The 23,375-nt window shown below is 30.5% G+C and overlaps 1 protein-coding gene across 1 annotated transcript in view; it reads left to right on the top strand.

Annotated features, from left to right (window-relative positions):
* The window catches only part of LOC143080052 (uncharacterized), a 95,492-nt gene that overhangs the window by 53,036 nt on the left and 19,081 nt on the right, over nt 1-23,375 (top strand). Inside the window, exons 46-58 of the mRNA XM_076255713.1 lie at nt 58-150; nt 2,330-2,470; nt 9,767-9,826; nt 11,054-11,155; nt 11,652-11,747; nt 12,416-12,598; nt 12,888-13,816; nt 16,086-16,212; nt 17,388-17,604; nt 17,968-18,163; nt 19,883-19,962; nt 22,190-22,457; nt 22,928-23,106. Coding sequence (XP_076111828.1) covers nt 58-150; nt 2,330-2,470; nt 9,767-9,826; nt 11,054-11,155; nt 11,652-11,747; nt 12,416-12,598; nt 12,888-13,816; nt 16,086-16,212; nt 17,388-17,604; nt 17,968-18,163; nt 19,883-19,962; nt 22,190-22,457; nt 22,928-23,106 — 2,671 coding nt within the window. The remainder of the gene's footprint in view (nt 1-57; nt 151-2,329; nt 2,471-9,766; nt 9,827-11,053; nt 11,156-11,651; nt 11,748-12,415; nt 12,599-12,887; nt 13,817-16,085; nt 16,213-17,387; nt 17,605-17,967; nt 18,164-19,882; nt 19,963-22,189; nt 22,458-22,927; nt 23,107-23,375) is intronic.

Consider the following 23,375-nt stretch of genomic DNA (forward strand, 5'->3'; position numbering starts at 1 on the left):
AAATTTAATTTTTCAATTTTTTTTAAACACATCTATTTTTATTTATATTTTATCTAGCACGCTTTGATAAACAAAAGATGATTTTGTTTACACAAGATATATTATCTAATGGGTCAAACGGATGGCCTTTGGTTGATACTAACATCAGTGGTAATTTGTAGAGCTAAACAATTGTAGAGTAGTAGTCTGAAATGTCTTGCTTGTAGCTTGAATGCTTAATTACCAGTGGCGGATCCAGGGGGGTCCGGGGGTTGGAGCCCCCCCTTTTTTTGGCTGATCAATGCATTTGAATGGGAGCATATAGTTGGAACCCCCCCTTTACTCTGGGTTGGGAACCCGCCCTTTTTAAAATGGCTGGATCCGCCACTGATTACCCATATAAAATATATGTATCTTTGATTTTTGCGCTATCAGCTATACATTATTTGGTAAATTAATTTTAAATTTCAGCAAAAAAAAAGACATACAAATTAAGAAGAAGATGTGGTCTTATTGCCAATGAGACAGTGATATATATTCTGAATGATAACATATGGCTGCATATCAAAGTTTTTTTTACTTTTTAAGAATGTACTAAAGGCAGGTTTAGGAATATGTGTCAGATGTTAGGACTCTTAGGATTTTTTCCTACAATACAGATATTTTTATCACATTATACCCATTTTTCTTTTTACATAACACTTCAATAGCTCATAAAAGATCATTTACCAAATTTAAACACATTCTTAATTTCTTTTCTTTCAATTTGAGACCCAAATTATATCAATGTAAATGTAAGGTAAATGTCCATATTGGCCTTTTCCCGGCATTTGAAAAAAACAAAACTTCTTGAAATAATTTAATTTTGGATGTAACGTGTCTTCTGATTGGATGAAGTCATTTTGTTTATCAGCCCATAGACATAATTTTGTCATGTGACTGTGACGTCATCAATGTTTTTTCATGATTTACTCCGTTTAAAATGGAATTAAGAATTAAATTATAAGAAATACACACGTTATTCAGTGTGCACCACATTTTTAATGTTATTTCTTCATAGACAAAAAAAAATATTACAGTCATTCCTTAAAAGGAGCTCTATAACCTTTTAATATTTTTAGCTTATTTTGTCATTACTAATGCTCTTCTGAGTTATAGTATCAATTTTAATTTCTAATTTTTTTTTTTATTTTACCTAAGTACATCCTTAAATCAAGCTTTGTGTTAGTTTGGCAGAGTCTTTATTCAACCTCAACAGAATAAAAAGTACCTGTTATTATTTTTTCAACATATACATTAATAAAATTCAATGCACCAGCAATAATGCCTCCTTGTCTAAGAAAAGATGCAAGTCTATTGATCAGAGACGACTGGTATTTTAGATCTGCAATGCAGACCTTATTCCCAAAACTACAAAGGACACCCACTTAGGAGTTTCTTGATTTGGGGTACAGGCACATGATCATGTGGTGTGATTTTTTCAAGACATCCTGAAAGTAATCATTATCTGTATAAAATGTAATGTTTTTGTGCTTTTCCCTATGCATTAAGCTAGTTTTTACCAATATATGCAATTTATTAGAAAATTTGAATGTGCATGCATGCTGCAATAGCTAGATTTTATGGCTATTTTATTTTAGCTTACTGGTTTGCAGATCCGTTGATCTGAATTTTCTTATTTTGAAAAAAAATAAATGTTTTAGGACATTTTTTCTTAACCTCCATACATATAAATTTAATTGATAATTTCATGCAATTGTTCAGGCAATCTTTCTTACATAACCACCACCCATCAGATTTTCATCCCATTCCCCCTAAATATTTACAATTTAATCTTGTACAGCTCTGAGGTCATAATTGGGGATGCAAAAAAAAAAAATAACAAAAATCTTCTGATTCTCTCTGCTTGTGCTTTATTTTGGTTTAAAAATAGTACTTATCCCTTATTCTAATGTTCATAGTATGTATACTGAGACAAAAGAGAAGCTGTAAAGTCTTGTTTTTGAAAAAAAAACTACTGTAAAACTAGCAGACTCTTAAATAGTACATTTCAATATAACTGACTTGATTTTTTTTTTAATTCCTAGTAATAATTTAAAATGCATAAATTTCAGTGTCTGGGCTTTTTTAATAAATAATAAAAAAGACTCATGATTATTATAGTAAATATTAGCCAGATATTTCAAAATTGGAAAGAGGGAAGCACTTACCTTATGTATATCATCTACCTGTATTTACCTGTAAAATAATTGGCGTACATGTAATCAAAAGATGGGCACAAATGCAAATGAAACAGTAATGTTTGCAAATTGTAATGCATCAATATTTCATACATAATAAAATTTTCCAGATTTGTTCCTTGGTGATCGATATGCTGGTTGCAGACCTGGTGCTAAGTTGACGGTTCATTACACAGGCCTTGTCATACCTCCATCAGCAGTCTGGTGTGAACAAGTGTCAGGACACTCAGCATTGATTGTCTGGAACAAAGGTAAGCAATCTATACTTATTTTATTATTTTGTTTTACGTTTCACCATCACCAGTTGGTTGACTGTATGGAATGTCTGTTACAGATGACAATAGATATGTTACAATTGACTGTATTATCTCAACCACAATCTGTCCTCTTTTCCTTGATGATGACAGGGCCCAATCTACAAATCTTTACCTACCATGTGCAATTTTCTATCTTTGCAAAATTTTGCAAAATTATTCAAGAGTTATCTGTTTTATGGCCTTAGTTCTCTTTTTGGGGGAATTGCTTGGATTTCAATAGCATACCCGGTAGAAACAATCTTAAAAGAGGTATTTATATACCGTAAATCAGTTTATATCTGCTAGGAATTTATTTTTGTGTCCTTGAAGAGAAAAAAATAATGTGAATATAATAGTTGCAAATATATCAAACATGGATGTTCTTTTATATACTTTAGAAAGAAAGTTAAAAAACACTAAATTAAATATATATTGATTAGAAATCAGTGCAAAAAGACTTAGCAGGAAAGAAACTGCAATAACTAGTTGGTTTACAGAGTAGGAATGTAAAATTTACAACAGAAATTTTATATCATGCAATTTCATTAATTGTTAGTTCTTGAAATATATTTTGCGCTGGTTAATTTCACGGTCCTCAGAACATAGAGAATGATAGTGTGAGTGGGACATACGTGTACTATGGACACATTCTTGTTTTGTAAAATTTAGGTCTGTTGCACTTGAAATAATTCTTTGACTATTGAATTACATTGGTCTTGATTTAGATAATGGTACTTCAAGCATGCTCTTTTTAATCTTGTAACCTGAGTTCTTATTGTAAGGTTGATTTTTTAAATGATAATTTATATATATATATATAACATATAAAATAAGAAGATTTGGTATGATTGTCAAGAAATCAGTCCATTATAACCCTTTTTTGCATGAGTAAAATTTGCATGCGAACAAAAAGTGCCTTACAGACACTGTGTCACACAGAATACTTGAGGGGGAAACAACAAATATTGTTCACTCATTAAATTTTAAAAAAATCTGTATCCTTATATGTTTGATATTAATCTGTTGTCTTTTTTTTTTATTTTCATTATATTTTCTACATAAAAGGATTTCTATCTGAGCTTTAATGATAAATACTTTTACCTTTCAAGTTCTGCAAGATATTAAAACTACTTCTATCCTAAAAGATTTACACAAAAAATGATTTTTATTGGATATAGAAGCACCCTAATAACTTGTAATCTGTTTACAACTAAATACCCACTCAAATACATATCTTATAGACTTTTCAAAATAAAATCTGATATGACCCTTGTTATTATCACAGATGATTTCTACAATATGTAGATATATATTGCCACTTTAAAAGAATGTGTTGAGTTAGCAAACAATACCTATTCATCTAGATTTAGTATTGTTTGATATCATAAAATCTCAAGAATGATTTATTTTTAATCTGATCCTTATGTTCAACAATTTAAGCATTTTGAAGAGCTAAGATAACAACGTTATTTCAAGAGATTGCTGGTGTATTTATTTTAAGGTTAAATTTTAAAAGATTTAAAATCTTTTCTATTGAATTTTTCTCAAAAGCTTAAAAAAAAGTAAAGTTCTAAAATTTATGGTAAAAACAGTTATTGTTATTGCTAATTTATCTGTGGTGATTTAGAATTTATTGAAGTTTATCTAGATTTACTCAAACTAATCAAAAGATTATTTTTATCGATATATTGTGCAGGAAAATTGGTACAAAGTTATGTTATTCCTTTTTTGCTTTACTTTATAAGCATAAAATTTTCCAATAACTAACATTGAAAATTAGTTTTTTTTCACTTAGAATTAAAATTCTTTTTTTCATCAGTTATTTAAATATTTATAATATAAATTATATCTTTAAATAAAGGGTTATTTTGTTGGTACTTTCTTCAAAAGGTAGACAAAATAGTTCATTGTTTTAAACTTCCTTTATCATGTTCCAATAATCTTAAAGAGACGATATTATCACTTCAGATATAAACAATAGCATATTATATTATCATATTAAAATATCGTAAATCGTAGTCATTGTATGGAACAGACAATGCTACAAATGGTAGCCATGTTCACACGATGGTATAATGTTTCTATTGATAGATAGGTACTTATTTTGGCTGTCGTGAATTGATATATATTTATTTGTCCCGTTGTAAAACGACGTGTACTCAATTGAAATTTGATGATATAATAAATAGTGGGTGCTCTCAATCTACAGTTTAGTGGCCGATAAAGTGAGAAATGATTTAAAATTAATAATGTGTCACTCAAATTTTGTTTGTTGTTTCCGAACATAATTTTTAACGGAATTCTGATGTATTTGCACTGGTATTGTGTTTGGTACAAAGGATTTATAGTGTTACGATGGATCAATATTGAAAAGGTGATATCCACGTCAGGTACAATCTTGTGAAGTATGCATACTTATGCATTTCTTTGGATTTAACATTCACCGTGGATAATGTGATTTTTCTCTGGGTTTACATCTATAATTTTATATAAAATGTCAGAAATTTGGTAAGTTTTATGAAAGTTTATTTTATGAATTCCATGGTTCACTGATCACATTTTGACTTCTTGAGTAATGGGACACATTCAATTATCAGTCATTTAATTTCAATTTAGGTAAATAATTATTGATAATTATGTTAAATGATCCACATAATTTAGAGATTTAAAAATAGGCAGCAGTTCTTTTGCGCCAATTACTGTTTTTCAGGGGTATCATTTGTGCCAAATTTTATTTTCCAAATGTATCAATTGCGCCAATTTTCGAAACTCATTTGCGCCAATTTATCTGTACACATAGCTATCATAAATAATAATGATTGTATATATTTATTCTTATTTTTGGCTCAAAAAGTATCACAAGTTCGGCGATATTTCACCATGAAGATGAGCATCTGGAGAGAAATGACTTAAAATGCACTAGACCGTCAATATAAAGATAGAGAATAAAACTTATTGCTTTGCTGAATATTTAATAAAGATATACTAATGGAGAAGAAAATAAAAGCTTTTGCTGGTTATATTTTAGCCACATATGTTGATGACGCAGTGCTTTGTTCCCAACATGCTTATGGGCTTTATTATTATTAGAATTATTATGAACTGTTTTATGCATTTCAACCTTCAAAGTTTGTGTTTTTTGGGCAATAAAGTGAAGTTACAAGCTACTACATACATTAAATTGGAAAGTACCCATGCAGCAGCAGTAAGAAGAATATATGTTTCAGAAAAAGAACATTTGCAGTGCAAACTGCCGGTTCAAAGTCCGAATAAAGGAGTAGGGAAGTATTTTTTCTTCTAATTGGCGCAATCGTATGTTTTGATTTTGGCGCAAATGATACCATGTAATTTTAAAACATGTGGCGCAAACGTAGCATTGACGAAAAAAAGTTGTGGCGCAAAAGGACGCATTTTTGGCACAAACGGATCTCTCCCTAAAAATATAAGGGCTGATGCACCAAATTTTTTTTGACTTTATATTGTTGAATGGAATAAGTTGGAGGAATAAAGCTAATATTGATTTCATGTGAAATTTTTTTCTCCCTTATAATGCAGTAAAATATAGATGAAACTATAAACTTTAGTTAGATATTATAAAAAGATTTGTTAATATAACTCTGAAATGTGATATTTTGGTGAAACATATGAAAGTTAGAAAAGGATATTTAATTTTTAATTAAACTACAAGTATGTGACTTTTATGTCCAGTTCCTCTCCCTTTCGTCCAGTATTTTGCTACAGAAGATAGCAAGATTTGGAATTCTTTACTTCTGTTTTGGAAAGGGATTTCAGGCTCAAACATATGTGCAAATCATGACAATACAAGGATTCTCTTGAAGTTAAATACAATTTAAATGTTATGTAATAAGTTTTGAAAAAAATGGGGTATATTTTCTTTAACAATTTGGGAGACTACCTGATTTTTGTATTTTTTAAAAGTTGAACAGATTAAAGATATATGGGAACCAGTCTACTAAACTTTGATTCATATGTTGGTTTCCTAACAACCCAGTCAGACTAATGCTGGTTATTGAAATACTCTTTTTATCTGTATTGATCTTAAAACAGGAAAATTAAATTTTTAATATTGATTAATTTGGAGTGTTAACATTTTGCAGATTACATTTTATCTTTCAAATTGTTAAGTTTTAATAAAGTCTGAATTATAAACAAATTAATTTAAATCCATATCTCAAATTATAAAAGCTGTTGATTTTATGGCATTTGATTTGGTAAACATGTTTGAAAAAAAAACAAAGCAAGTTGAAAAGCAAAATTAGAAGAACAAGATCGTAAAAGATTAAGGTAGGGATGGAAAAAAGGGAAGAACAAAATTAAGAGAATAAAATACAAAATTATTTAGAATATGAATCTTTTCTCATAGTTAGACATATACACCATTAGAATTTAGTTGTTTGATAATTGTTTGCTTAAAATCCAGTGGCAAATTGAAATATTACATGCATATTAACTTAGGAATAGAAAAATAAGATTTGCTGGTAAATTGAATTTCTGTGGTCCTAATGACAATGGTATAATGATGAAATTTCAAAATCGAGTTGATATGAGTTAAATACATGTAGTAGGAATAAAATAATTATGGTGTCTTTTTCCATAATTTTTATGTTTTCTGCATTTCAAATGAGTATAGAAATTTCTATGCTTTCTAATAGTACATTGAGCATGTTAAGAGATCTGTCTTCATCATGATTTACTAATTCATTTTTTGCTTCATTTGGCCTGTTAGTGTTATGATAATTTTAAACAGATTTAAATATCCACCTCACAGTATATATACATAAAAAAAATGGCCAGGAGTTATTTATCAGTCTTTGTATTGGATACAAACTGCAAACATTCCTACTTGTGAACATTTGTTAATATTTATATTAAAATCTATATTGCATAGTTGATTTAATTTTGACGTTAATTGATTTTTAAATAGGAGTTTTGAATAAATGTCTTGTGATATACTTCTAACAATCAACTTTTGTTGCTGTGTAATACAAATCAATAGTGCAACAATATTCTTTGTACTTTTCAGTTTCATTTTTAAAAAGTTTTCTAACCCATTTAATCACAAAAAAAGACCATTTATCGAATTGAATATAGAAGTTGATTCAAATCATGCTGTTTTGATCATTAATTTATGTGTACTGATAAACTTCTTAATGGTTGCTGTATAATTTTTGTTGTGGTTTAAAGATAATCATATTGACATAGGAAATTTTACTAAGTGAAATCGGTAAGAATGATTTGATAAACATATAGATTTTCAGGTTGTAAATTTGTATTAAAAGGATTAATTAGACTTTCTTTAAGTTATGGATGAGTGATTCTGAATACTAAATCAATGTATTGAATGATGGTAAGATTTTAAAATAAATTTGAATAATACACTTAAATTTCATAAAATTTCATCGAGATCTCTTTATTTTTCCTTAAATTTTTATGTTGAATATTCCTACTTTAAAGCTTTTGTACATTGTGCTAAAGTAAAAAAAAAAGAGGGGAAATCTACAGTAACTTGTAGTCCTTTTATCTAATAGGGGCCTCCCTGACTACATGGTCTAAGTAGTTCTACTACTGCAATCACTAGCCAGTCTACACTGTGGTTGTGAGTTCAAACCCTACTCATGCAGGTTCACTTGGCTCCAATCTTAATTGACTAGGATTGTTGGGTTTTTCCCTATCTATGGTCCGTAGTTTTCTTTGGGCACTGTCACAGCTCCTCCACCAATAAAAACTGGCGGTCAAGAAATAGCCAAAAAGTGGCGCTTAAAAGTGACATGAAAACACTTACAATCAATCAATTTTATATTTTATTATTTCTGTCATTGATAGATAGAATAGTTACATGTTTTCTGTGAATTTATGCTGTTAGTGTGCTGTCTCATTGATGTTTACCTAACACTCTCCCTTGAATATTCCTTCTTTTTCATATTCACACATATTTGATTAAAATAATATTTAAAATCATAAATTTCAATATTTAATTCTTCATATAAAGATATTGTATGGGAAGGTGGAATTCAATAACAAAAATTAATTCTGATTTCTGTAGCGTGAGGTAGAATGTAAATAGTCAAATGTTGAAATTGAATGCACCTTTAGGTGTAGATATTTTCCTTTGGAATTTGACGTATTGATGTAAATCAAACTGAAAATAAGATGTTCTCAAGTGTTTAAAAGACCCTTTTCAATATAGAATCATAAATTCAAAGGACTAAATAAGATTTAGAAATAGGTATATATGCTTTTCATATTTTACCAAATTTATTGTTACACCCACTTGAAATAGGTCACAAAAAAATTTAATTGAAAAGAAATAATATACTGTTGAGCATGAAATGTAGAAAAAGTTCATTCTTTATTGAAATTTTTTACAAGACAAACTTTAGAATTTCATTTTGTTGGTACAATGTTTATATAGATACTAAGCATAGGGGACTTATCATTTGAAATAATAGAAAAACAATTATATGAGAGAAATGTTATATAACTGATACATCATATGGAAACCCTTGTACCTTATGCATGTATTATTATTGGAACACTAGAAGAAAAATGTTAATACCAGTTTACGATGAAAAATTTAGCCTGCAAAGCTTTCCTCTTCATTCAAAACAATTACAAATCAGTCATGTCATTATGGACAATATACATGTATTTTCAACCTGCAGACCCGAGAAATTTTAGATCTTGTCCTTGTATTTCATAGAAATTCTTAAAATTTGACCGTATACTTAACACAGTGAACAAAAAGTGGAATGCCAAGATACAATGTTTGCATAGTAAACAAAAGATTGCATAAGTTTATTTGTAGATCTGTTAAACGTCTGGTTTAAATTAGTTAAATGTTTATTTTTTCTGTTATAGTAGATGATAAATTGAGGACAGGGTTTGGAAGAGAAGTTCATGTACAAAAGGGGGAATTGGAAATTGCCAACCAAATGTCCTACCTCTCTTTGTTTAAAAACTTCATTGAAAATAATATAATTTCTCTTCAAATTATTTCTAGAGACTATTTGACATGGAACCATATTATTATTGATCATTATTATAGAAAAAGGAAGAATTTATACGATAGAAAATTTAGATGCCTATTGGTTTTTGTGTGAAGGGCTTGTAGCTGTCATTGATAAATTTTAACTACCGGGTACCATGTCTTTGTGATCATGTATCCTTGATGTTTATGTACTGTTTATGTACACATACATGTATTTATAACTGATTACTATGTACATGTAGGAATACCTAGACAAGAATTACCTTTGGAAAGGATCAACGGGACAAACATCCCTGTTCCAGGTGATCATACATATACCCAAGATCAGGGATAATGCTTTGAATCTAATAAATAACTTTGTATAGTTTGAGGTTCTAAAATATAAGATTGCTCCATTTGTATCTAAAATTAGCATACATGTATTCACATACAGTTGACTCTTATTATCTCAAAATTCCTGTTATCTTGAAATAAAATGTCTCTTTCTAAAGACCTTACTGTTATTTTGAATTCACAACACTTGAACTAGTGACCTTTGACATACACTTTTGCATAGTTGCATTAAATGTTTTTGCTTAAGATGTCAAAATTTTCAACTTCTTTAATTGTCAGTTATGGCAAATACAACAATCCCAGTATATTAACTTCTCAAATCTCAAAATTCATTTTTTGTCTCAAATTCTTAAATTTTCATTTGGATTGACATTTAGATAACAAGAATTGACTGTATTTGAAAAGACCTTAACTGTTTGCTTGTTTATAGATAACCTTTGCATAAAATTAACAAAAATGTGTACTGCAAAACAGTATAAAATATTTTACAACAGTATAAAATATTTTACAACAGTACAAACTGTTTGCTTGATTTTTATAATGTTTAACAAATCTGTCCTTTTTGACTGTAGATTTAATCATCAAATTTTCTAACAAATATTTTAATTCAAATGCATATCATGTTTTGATATAGATATAAAATATGTTATACAGAACCAAATGCAGAACGGAAAAAAATTATTCATGCTAATATTAAGCTATAAATCATTGCTTTAATATCCTGGTTGTTTTTTTTTGCTCCGTCTTTAAATAAAAGCTTAGACATTTTATGTTTCAAAATATGGAATTATCACAATTGGAAGGCATTTAATTATTCAAATTCAGACTAGATTTTTACATTTAACTTTGTTTTGATGCCTCTGATTTGGTTTTGATGTTTCATGTTGACAGAAACCGACTATCTAACGAAGGCAAACATGGATGATGAGCAATTAATTCAATATTTTGACGAAAATAGATAAATTGTCAATAGAAGTCTTAGATCTGTTTGATTAAACACGAGTTGTTGAGTACAATATTCATGTCATCTTGACGTTTAAATGGAAAATCTTAATTATATTACAAAATTTCTCACTAGTTTTTATGCATTTAATCCAGTGTGATATTAAAACACACATGCATTGCTAATATTTAATTTCAGTGATTATTTACGTTACTGTCACAATTGAATGCAAATGTATTGAATTTGATTTCAGATGATGAGCCAAGAAGTCATTTTATCAGACCTGAAAATTACCAGGTGACATGGTGGCCGGGAGATCGTCCTGAGGATGAAATAAACAGTGATAGCACAAATGGTACAGTACTTTTGTTTTCTATCTACAATACATATTGAAAGCTTTACTCATAGACTTTGAAATATATACATTGATATATATGTGTTCTCATTTTGCTAAATTTATAATAAAAAAAATATCATGTTGACATTTTTAATTCACCTATTCAATATTTTTCTTCAATTTTTTTATAAAGGACTGATTATTTTTATGTTTTTTAATGCAATATACAAGAATCAATACAGGACTGAAACACATTGTGTATGACTTGCTCATTAAAACTTGTTGACCAATTCTGTACTATTTTGTATTTTGCATAATAAAATTACACAGTTAAATGATCAGAAAAATTATTTTTGATGGTGGTGTAAAAACATTTTGCCTACTGTCAAAAACAATTGTCTTGTCAACTTTGTCACAAATAAAGAAAGAATGAGTACAACAAGATTTTGGGCATTGTGAAATTAGTTTTTTTTATGGCTGGAATTGAATATTTTCATGGATATTAATTTTGTAGATGACCATCTGTTGATCACCAATCTCAGACCATCAACGTCTTACACAGTGGTAGTAGAGGCCAGGAAAATGGAAAAATACAAAGATATTGATGAAGGTTTGTAAATAAAAATCAAAGTACTGTCACACTGAGTAGTTCTATTTAATATGCTTTCTGTTTGAAAAAAAACCAAAGTAAATCTCAAGAATAATTTTAAGGACGCATTTCATAGGATTCATTATTTTTTGTTGAGCTTGTAGCATTTATGCTGCAAAATTCAGGCATAGCGATACTAGATTCCATCATCAGTGTTAGTATTATGACTAAGAAATAATGTTTAAAGCTAATAAAAATAAAATCATCAAAAATACAAGGCTTATAAAGAAAATATATGATGTTTTTTTTCCTCAATTTTTTTTTTTAGTATTTTACTGAAAGATTGACTTAGTACTTTGTAGTTTATATTTTCAGACAGTCTGCAATAGATTTGTTTGACATAATGTATTTGATAACTTTCATAGATTGTTATGAAACTATGACAAAGGCTAATCAATAAAATCAACAAAGAGTATCTTCAGTCAAAATAACACTTTTACACTGACAGCAGTAATCAGGAATCAGGAATTTTTTGCATATGTATAAACGAGGAATTACTTCTAATCAAATCTTTCATGTTACTATTATTTTTAATTCATCTGAACAATCTATTGTTGAAGAAATTTGATGCATTGTTTTACTTCCAATAACTTAAAAAAAAAAAACATTTTATGATTTATCTTTTACAGAGGAGAATAAAGGAAAACATTCAACAATGAATTCCTTCATTATTGCCTCCAAAGCAGAACCACTGACAATAAAAACAGCACGGCCACCTGACCCTCCATCGAACCTAGGTACAATGGCCACATCATGCTCTGGTATAAAGTTAGCATGGGATCAACCGAGAGAACATGGTGTGGAGGTTATAGGTTAGTATATGTAGCAGGCTATTTTTACATCAGAAATTATTCATACTATCAAGTTTTTTGCGCATGATCAATTGTATTTTTATTCTATCGAAAGCTGTTGAAATTTGTTCACCTAATGAAATCTTAAGTTGTATATAAAGTATATAAAGCAAAACTTGGTAAATCAAAGTTAAGTCACTTTATGAGTTTTCAATACAATTTTCAGGTTTGTAATGGCAATTAATGAAGTTCCAGTTGTCTTGAGTAGTCAACATGCAGCATGAATGTTATAAATTTGTTTTGTTTTCAGGAATCAGAGTTGATGCAGTTTCACTAAATACCAGTGAACCACATCATGTCAGTGTTGACGTTCTACCAGATTCCAATGAAGCAAACATTGAATATCTTCGGGAAAAGACTGACTATCTTCTTCGTGTTACTGCCATAACTGATGAATATTTTGATCGTTTGCCAGAAAAACACAAACTTAAAAAACTTAGAGCATTGCCAAAGGACATGATGATTAATTCAGAAGATTCAAAATGGCTGCCAAATTCTAGTATTATCAGTAAAACAGCTGGTACTGAGCCACCAGCAAACATCAGGGTTTCCAAAGCATCGACAAATAATATGAAGTTGACATGGACACCACCTATTGTGTATGGATCTAATAAATTGACTGGTCAGATTGTACGATGGTGGGATGTCAAAGCCACTAAACATGTTGATGATGATTTCCACGTTGCTTGCCATAAGAATCTTCTCCCTTCAGATGATTCTGTTGTGATTGAAGATTTAGTGCCAGGAATTCAGTATAAAATAGTGATCGAGGCTGTGGTCAGTGTCAAAACAGCTCTGGAAAAAGATAGGAATGATGGTGGCATTGAGGCAAACAGACGAACAGCACATGTTATGTCAAAACCCATGTTTGCCAGGGCACGTGCTCCCACAGAACCACCAAGACTCTACATTACTGGTTATACTCAAACTACAGCACAGTTATACTGGGAGAAGCCTTTATTGGTGACAGTAACAGGAAAAGACGAAAATGGAAAAGTGAAATATCTACGCAGATACTTAGAAGGATACAAATTGGAAATTAATGGAAAGACATATAGTTGTCTTGGACCTAATTCACAAAGTTGTGCACTGACTAAATGTAAACCTGGAAAGAAATACTTAATTAATCTTGTAGCTTTAACTTGTACCGAGGAAGGCAAGAAAGAGAGAAAAAGAAAGGTTTGTGTTTAAATTAATTTATTTTTTGATACATAGTCTAGAACACTTACACTAAAAGATTTTCGTAGCATGTTTTAATCCATGAGTATGAATTGTATCTGTGAATCACCAATATTTAGTGAATATCTGTAGCATATGTTTATTCATTATTTTCTTGGGTATCAATTTTTAGTGGATTGAGGAAAACTTGTGTTTTCATGGATATTAGATATTGTGGTTTTGCTAATCACTGCATACAAAGCTAAATAAATGTTTATTTGTTGAACATTTGAATTTTTGGTTCACCTGTACCGATACTATGAATTCACAATAAGAATAAGATGTTGATTGATTCTTTAATGATCAGAATTTACTTTTACTATCTGTTCATAATTCTAAGATTACATGTATATCATGTATATGACCCGACTAATGAAGATAGTAAGGATTTGAAACAAAAGTTTCAGTACCGTACTTTTTCTGTAAAATTATTACTGTGAAATATATAACAAGGGATAAGTCTTTTTTGCGGAAACGAAGGAAATAATAAAAAAAAAGACATAAATGAGTTTTATTAACCGGATTTTTGTGACAAAAATGTCGGTTATTGATTTGGGGATGTACGGCGGGCGGGCGGTCGGGCGGGCGGTCGGTCGGTCGGGCGGGCGGGCGGGAATCCAATGTTGTCCGTGCATTAACTCATGAACCGTTCAACCAAAGCTTTTAAAATTTTAATATGTTGTTACTGACAACTAAATGAAGGTCAAGTTCAATAATGGCGATTTTGACTTTTACCGTTCAGGAGTTATGGTTCTTGAAAGATTGAAAAATGGAGTTTCCAGTCGTGTCCCTGCATTTACGCATGAACTGTTCTACCTAAGCTTTCCAAATTTTAATATGTTGTTACTGATGACAAAATGGAGATCAAGTCCAATAATGGCGATTTTGACTTTTACCGTTCTTGAGTTATGGTTCTTGAAAGATTGAAAAATGGAGTTTCCAGTCGTGTCCGTGCATTTACGCATGAACTGTTCTACCTAAGCTTCCCAAATTTTAATATGTTGTTACTGATGACAAAATGGAGGTCAAGTTTAATAATGACGATTTGACTTTTACCGTTCAGGAGTTATGGTTCTTGAAAGATTGAAAAATGGTGTTTCCAGTCGTGTTCGTGCATTTACGCATGAACTGTTTTACCAAAGCTTCCCAAATTTTAATATGTTGTTACTGATGACAAAATAGAGGTCAAGTTCAATAATGACGATTTTGACTTTTACCGTTCAGGAGTTATGGTTCTTGAAAGATTGAAAAATGGTGTTTCCAGTCGTGTCCGTGCATTTTCTCATGAACCATTCAACCAAAGCTTTTGAAATTTTTATATGTTGTTACTGATGGCAAATTAGAGGTCAAGTTCAATAATGACGATTTTGACTTTTACCGTTCAGGAGTTATGGTTCTTGAAAGATTGTGAAATGGCGTTTCCATTCACATTGTTGCATTTACTCATGAACCATTCAATCTAAGCTTATAAATTTTAAGATGTTGATACTGATGACAAAATGGAGGTCAAATTTGATATTGACGATTTTCACTTTCACCATTCATCAGTAATGGTTCTTGTGATATTGCCAGGACACAAATAAATATTAATAAATCCGGTTTGCTGTCGTTGTGACAGCCTCTTGTTTGTTGTTGAAGTCGTTCATTGACCTACAGTTTAGTTGATAATTTCTGTGTCATTAGGTCTCTTGTGGACAGTTGTCTCATTGATAATCATACCACATTTTCTTATTTTTATGCCCCACCTACGATAGTAGAGGGGCATTATGTTTTCTGGTCTGTCCGTCCGTCCGTCCGTCCTTCCGTCCGTTCGTTCAGGTTAAAGTTTTTGGTCAAGGTAGTTTTTGATGAAGTTGAAGTCCAATCAACTTCAAACTTAATACACATGTTCCCTATGATATGATTTTTCTAATTTAATTGCCAAATTAGAGTTTTTACCCCAATTTCACGGTCTACTGAACATAGAAAATGATCATGTGAGTGGGGCATCCGTGTACTATGGACACATTCTTGTTATATATAAACAGCTTCATAACTTTAAAGAAGTGTTTAATGTTTGAATAAGGCAATATCTACTTAGTCTCAAAGTGAATTTTTAGAGGTGATAGAAAATAATCAAATTCAGTGTATAATGTTAATCGCAAATCAATTTAATATTTTGATAGTACAAATAGCATTTTTTATTTCAACATTCTGAATTTTATTATAACAACATTTATTTGATTTTCAGTATAAAGGAGTATACAGGACAGTAAATCCTCAGAATATTGATTACTCTACCATCCTTGATGATGAAGATAATTTGGATGCTTCACCTTCAGAAACATTAGAGGTCGTATTACCAAGAACTCAGGAGGGTAAGTGTTCATGTTTGTTGTGAGTCACATAAAATTGAGAATGGAAATGGGGAATGTGCTAAAGAGACAACAACCCGACCATAGAAAAAAACAACAGCAGAAGGTCACCAACAGGTCTTCAATGTAGCGAGAAATTCCCGCACCCGTAGGCATCCTTCAGCTGGCCCCTAAACAAATATATACTAGTTCAGTGATAATGAACGCCATACCAATTTCCAAATTGTACACAAGAAACTAAAATTAAAATAATACAAGACTAGCAAAGGCCAGAGGCTCCTGACTTGGGACAGGCGCAAAAATGCGGCCGGGTTAAACATGTTTGTGAGATCTCAACCCTCCCCCTATACCTCTAGCTAATGTAAAAAAGTAAACGCATAACAATACGCACATTAAAATTCAGTTCAAGAGAAGTCCCAGTCTGATGTCAGAAGATGTAACCAAAGAAAATAAACAATGTAATGATTATAAATGTGGCTACCCTGCATCAGATATACTTTCTTGTTGATTAATTCACTTTAAAAGCATTACCTTTAGGGAAAAAAGTTTAGAAACCTATGAAAAAAATAATTAATTTGCAGAATTTAATCTTCATTCAAAATTCAAGATGGTCATGAGCACTCCTTGAAATAGTTTTCTCACAGAAATGGGTTTTTTTTTTAAGATAGGTTGCTTCTTATTTATATATTTGGCACAACCAAAGTGAAATGTAACGTCCTCATTATCTAACATAATGCTGAATAGACGAATACGATAGAACCATATTTTTTTGTCACAATCACTGTTTTGGAAAAGACAGAGAACTGTATTTTTCTGTGACAACCACCACTTTGGAAAAAAAGAGGTGAAAGATAGTAAAGGGATATTAAAACTCATTAGTCGAAAACAACTGACAATGTCATGTCAAAAAACAAACAAACAAACCAGTATACAAAACACAACATAGAAAACCTAAGACTGAGAAACACGAACCCCACCAAAATAAAGGTGTGATCTTGAAGCAAATGCTCTAGAAGTGTAGAAGATCTTGCTCCAAATGTGGCACCAATAGTGTTTCTTATGTAAGTACAAAATGGTTATTGGATTATGGGAACTGAAGCAACTTTAGGTATTTTTTTGTAATATTGAATAAACATTGAGTAAGACCAATATCTATAAAACAAAATTTTACTTTTCAGGAAATATAAACACTTTGAGTTGTCGTTATACACACACTGAGGATCGTGACAACAGAACGTTTGGTGACATTGAACTTGATTGGGACGTCCAAGGAGAAGATGTAAATCTACTAAAACAGTTTAATGTTGTATGGTATAATGATGATGATAGAGTTATACAGACCAAATATGTTAGTCCAGATTTCAGACATACTGTGGTCCCCGTCACGAAGAACAAGTAAGTTTACAATTCTTTCTTCTTGAATACTGGGAATAGAAAAGAGACAAAAATAATATTTAGTACAGAAAATGGAAAGTAAAACTGAATTGGAAAACATGTTGCAGATCAGTTGTCATATATTCTGTCATTTCAGACACCTGAGTTTAATCTTTGATTAAAATGAATTAATCTACTAACTTATAGAGTGCAAGATTTATTAAATTATCAAGCCTGTGTGTGTTTTTACTATTTTGGATGTTTTGGTTCAGAATTTTTTTATAACCCTGATAAAAACTCTCAGTATCTGTGAAATTTATCTTTAAAGACTCTGCTTCAAGAATAAGCTTAATATTATAGATACATGCTTTTTGTCTCATTTAGATCAGTATATTACATGACTGTGGAACCAAGTTACTTCACTGAGACCCTGCCACAGGGACCCCAAAGTATACAGCTAGTCATACCTGGACCCCCAGACTCTCCAGAGATCTTCACTAAATCAGTTAGTCCAGAAGAGTTTGTTATAGAGTGGGGAGAACCAAGATTGTATGGAGGAGTGAGAGTTAGAGGTTACCAGGTAAGGTCATAGCTAGAGTTCATTAGGTCTGTTAAGGGAGAAAAATATTTTTTTTTAGATAATATCAGAAACCATTCCTGTGTTAACCTAGATTCTAATTGGTCTAACGGGTCAGTCATATCTTAAATTTATGAAGGATTTTTAGAAATCAATATTGCTAAGGTGAAACAGATTATTAAAGATTAGTTTGAAATAAGTTGAACCAACTGATTACATTTCACCACTTGATATTTTTCATAAACAAATGCTCTTTTTGAAAAGTATTACGAAACTCAATACAAAAAAAGGTTTACACATATATTATTTTTGTTGTAAGAAAATGAGTTAGCACTTAATACCATCACATCAATATCTTGGGTAAAATAGATGATTTTCCTATTGAATTTCTAAAGCAATAAAATACTAGAAAATGTTAACACAGATAAAGTTTACGATTTGATAGAAAAAGAACTTAGCACTAAATACCATCCCATCATGATATTAAGTCTAATAAAACATTTTCTAATTGATTTTCTAATCAAGATAAGAAAATACCAATAATTGACTCCTTTTTTCAGGTGAAAATAAAACAAAGCTTTCCAATATAATTAAGCTTTACAAGACAGTAATTTCTTATCATAGCAGAATGATTTTCCAATCAATGAAGTGTTATCACCTGTAATGAGGGATAATATAATTGATTTCTATTTATAAGAAAGATTGTATTATGATATATTGTTTTTTTTTCATTAGATATTCTGTTTCATAGCAAATTTGGATTGAATAAAAATAGTTTTTACGATTTTCAATTTATCAAGTCCTTTTAAGAGAGACATAAATTTTTAGTAGCTATTGATCAATGCAAGTATTTTTAAGAAATAATACTTGGATATGAACATGATGAAAGGCACTGCTTTTTTTCAGATTTTTATTCACTTCAATATAGTTAGATTAAATTTTGTATTTGTTTGTTAGTTTGTTTTTTTCTTTTTCTTGCGCTTAGTCAGATCATTTTGTCAGAAGCTTTACTTAACCTTGTCAAGTGTTAAAATGGCTCTGGTTAGGCAGCTGAATTCGTTTGACTTTGTCTTATAAATATCCTAGAGTTCTGGTTTAGCAATTTTATTTTCATTAGGTAAAAAGGTTTGTATAGCTCTTGATGAAAATAAAATAGGATTAAATGCTTACAAAACCCATAGTACATGGACATAATTACTGTACCTTCAGAGAGAGATGTGTATTTTTTTTATGCCCAAGCTTTAAGTTACATCACATTAAGTGAACCCTTGTCCATCCTTCTGTCTTTCTGTCATTTCATCTTTTTGACTGTCCCATTTTCGTACCAAACCTCGAGTGGGGGCATTCATGTCCTCAGACACATTCTTCTTTTATTTTTATGCCCCACCTACGATAGTAGAGGGGCATTATGTTTTCTGGTCTGTGCATCAGTCCATCCGTCCTTCCGTCCGTCCGTTCGTTCATTCGTTCGTTCAGGTTAAAGTTTTTTGGTCAAGGTAGTTTTTGATGAAGTTGAAGTCCAATCAACTTCAAACTTAGTACACATGTTCCTTATGATAAGATCTTTCTAATTTAATTGCCAAATTAGACTTTTGACCCCAATTTCATGGTCCACTGAACATAGAAAATGATAGTGCGAGTGGGGCATCCGTGTACTGGGGACACATTCTTGTTATTCATCAATTTGCTGCATGATTATTACTGAAACTTCTTTTGTTTTAGGTTTATTTGAATGATAAGAAAGCTGGTAATGAACTGAACCATTCACACAGGAAAGCTGTAATACCATGTAAACCTAATAGGTGAGCATATTTATTGTCTTTACATTGCTTATAAGAGATGTTCACATTTCATAACTCTATCAAAAAATCATTAACACAATAGTTAAAGTATAAAGCATGCATGATGGAAGAAAAAATAATAACAGTGGATTCCAGTTTTGAATCATATATCTAAAAAAGGAGATTTTATGTATACATATGTCAATGATTCTTTAAATATTTTTTTCCTTCCTGGTGCATTCGTTATTATTCATAGGATAACAATTGAATAAAGGGTAAAACTCAAATTTACAAGTGTTGTGAAATTTTAATTTTCTTTGGCTTGTATATGTTACAGGCATTTTCTAAATTTAGGCATTTTGTAAAATGACTGAAATTTTTAGGCATTTTCTAAAATGCCTTGATGGTTTAGGCATTTTACAAATTGACTATTTTTTTCAGGCATTTTATAAAATGCCTGAAAAAATTGTAAGGCATTTTACAAAATGCCTAAACGACTAAAACTGAATTGAATGTACTCAAAATTTAACGACTAGAAATATCAAATAGATAATTTTATTCTATCATAAAATATTGCAAGAAATTTAAACAGTAAAAGTTTAATAATTGTAATTAAATCATTTACATTAACACTGAAGATGACAATTATTTGTTGCTACATGTAATGTTTGGATGACAGCGACTGTTACACATTTGTCCTGACTTTTTGCAAAGACAACGTTTAGTGTTACATCTAGTCTTACCACTAGCACTACAGCCACATTTTGTGTAAGTTTGACCATCACACAAAGAAACTTTACTGACAGCTTTTCTAAAGGATATTTCATTATCATAATTTACACATTGAATAGCAATAAAGTTACTGTCAGATAGTTCAAACTGATTCCTGGTGTCCACGTACTATTCCATCTTAAATTCCAAGTTTATAACCATGCGCTTCCTTTCCAGTAACAACAGCCATAAGGTTACGCGGGTCTCCATTTTATCTCTTCCACCATGTCCAGTATTCAAATGTGCTCTCATTATAATGCTGTATATTTCCTCTGCATATTCATAATATAGGATAGGATCTGTCAATGACTGTTGCTTTTTAATCAATTTTTCTACATCACCACAGTGTACCACATCAAATCAGCAATTTCAAAGTATATGAATTTGTTAATTTGTAACTTTTCAATAGTGGCCTTATACAATTAGCATACAAGAATAATTTAGTAGCAGAAAAAAAGAAAGAAAAACAAAAAGTCTCAATGTTTTGATGTTTTGTCAATGAATTGGTGCATGCTAAATTTCCAGTGGCAAATATTTCATTCATATTCAATAGGCCTATGAGGCATTCTAATGAGAGTTGTCTCATTGGCAATCATACCACATCTTCTTATTTATAATTAATGTTATTAGAAGTTTTCATATGTGATCATGTACTTTTTTTACTTTTTTAAGTTATAGCTCAACAGAAGAAATGCACCTACCTTTGCATATGATAATAATCCGAAGAATGTCCTTTTAATCCATTCTTAATTTTGTTCAAAATAGTTTCATATTTTTCTCTGTTCCATATAATACTTTTCTGATTAGAATCAGAGTTTTCAATTAATTGGTTTGTAAATCTTTGTTCTGGTGTAAGAACAACATACCCTTCTGCCATGATGAAAAGAAGATCATTAATGAATTACAGAGTGAGTACTTACTCAAAGTTGTTGCTCTATGGAGTTTCTAATTATAGACACTAAAACTAGTAGAACATAAAAACTTTACCTTCAGGCTACATTTTTAAAGAATAATCTTAAATTTATTTTAATCAACACTTTTTTGTAGCTTTACAATATATTTTTATCATCTAATTCATGTATTGCATATTTACACAATTTGCCTGAAACAAATCAGACATTTTGTGAAATTTTCATTAAAAATTTCAGGCATTTTACAAAATGACTAGGTTTTTTTAGGCATTTTTAAAATGCCTGTCAACTCATTTTACAAAATGCCTAAATTTAGAAAATGCCTGTAACATATACATATGATGGAAAACCACCAATTATGAAATCAAATATACATGAAAATTGATATCTACCAAGATAAACAAATCCAGGGTAAACCACAGCCGAGAAGCATCTTTAATTTTCTATTATTTTAAATGTGTAATTTCAACTGCATGGTATATTGCTTTGAATTAAAGTTTTGTTTTGAATATCCCTGTAAAGCTGTGTTAGAATTTCTATATATATATTTACAATTTTTTTCACAGGAATTATAGAGTACAGCTAATTGCCTTGAGTGCCAACCCAGAATATAGTGACTCACCAAAATCTAATGCCTTGTTTATATCAACAAACATTAACTCCCCAGGCGCGACTAGGGTTAATGATGACTGGAAAATGGATGATGATCAGGACATACCAGTCACAGTCACAAATATTACAGATTCTTCCATACATCTTGATTGGAGTAACTTTCTTGAGATTGATGGAATTACAGGTTACAAGATACAATGGAGCAGCGTGGCTCAACCAGCAGTAAGTTTAATATACTTAGAATTCATTTTGAATGTGGGACACCAATTTTTGTAGATTTTGTGGGCAACAGTTTACTGCCAATGTATTGCAACTCAATGAATTATTTCCACAGAGTCATCTTCTTTTGGTCAAGGTATTTAAACTTTTGTCCCATTGATTAAACACAATTGCTATTGTTCAGGTAAAATAGCTGAATTCTGTTGACTTAAACATATAATTATCAACAGTTTTGGTATCATGAGCATTTCACTTGGTCCTTTTATTTTCTTCAAAGAGAAATCCATTATTCATTGATTATTTACATGAGTGAAAAAATAAGTCTATCAACTGCATGTGATGTTATTATTCAATATTTTCAATAGATAAAAATCTAAAAATTTAGCAATAAAAGGTAATTTCAAAGTTAAGATAGTATATTTTGAGAAGATATTTTAACAATTCAGCATATTGAATTGATTGTTTTGTTTTAGCAAAGAGAAGTTAGACTTTCTAGTCAGGACAGTAGTTGTGTGATCAACAACTGTCTGCCAGGAACCACACATTTTGTCCGTCTGCTGGCACTTGTTGATGATGGACAGATCAAGGAGAGATCAAAACAATATACAATACAGACATCTGCTCCTGCAGATAGTCCAGTTCAAACTGTGAGGTAAATAATTTTATATGTCAATGGTAAAGGAGTAGGCAATTCAGTCTTCAATCCCCTCACCAATATTGTTTTTAAGCAAGTTTAGGTTATTATTTAAATTATGCATGAAAATTATACTTTTAAGGGGAAAAAAACATGAACAACTTGATCTCTATTACCTACTTTACAATATAGATGATATGTTTCTCAGCAATAACTTTTGGTAAATAGTTGAACAAATTTTATTTTGTTATGAAACAATTATTGCAAGTAGCTTTTTATGCCCCATT

This window comes from Mytilus galloprovincialis, chromosome 1 (assembly GCF_965363235.1).
Source record: "Mytilus galloprovincialis chromosome 1, xbMytGall1.hap1.1, whole genome shotgun sequence".
In the NCBI taxonomy this organism is placed as follows: domain Eukaryota; kingdom Metazoa; phylum Mollusca; class Bivalvia; order Mytilida; family Mytilidae; genus Mytilus; species Mytilus galloprovincialis.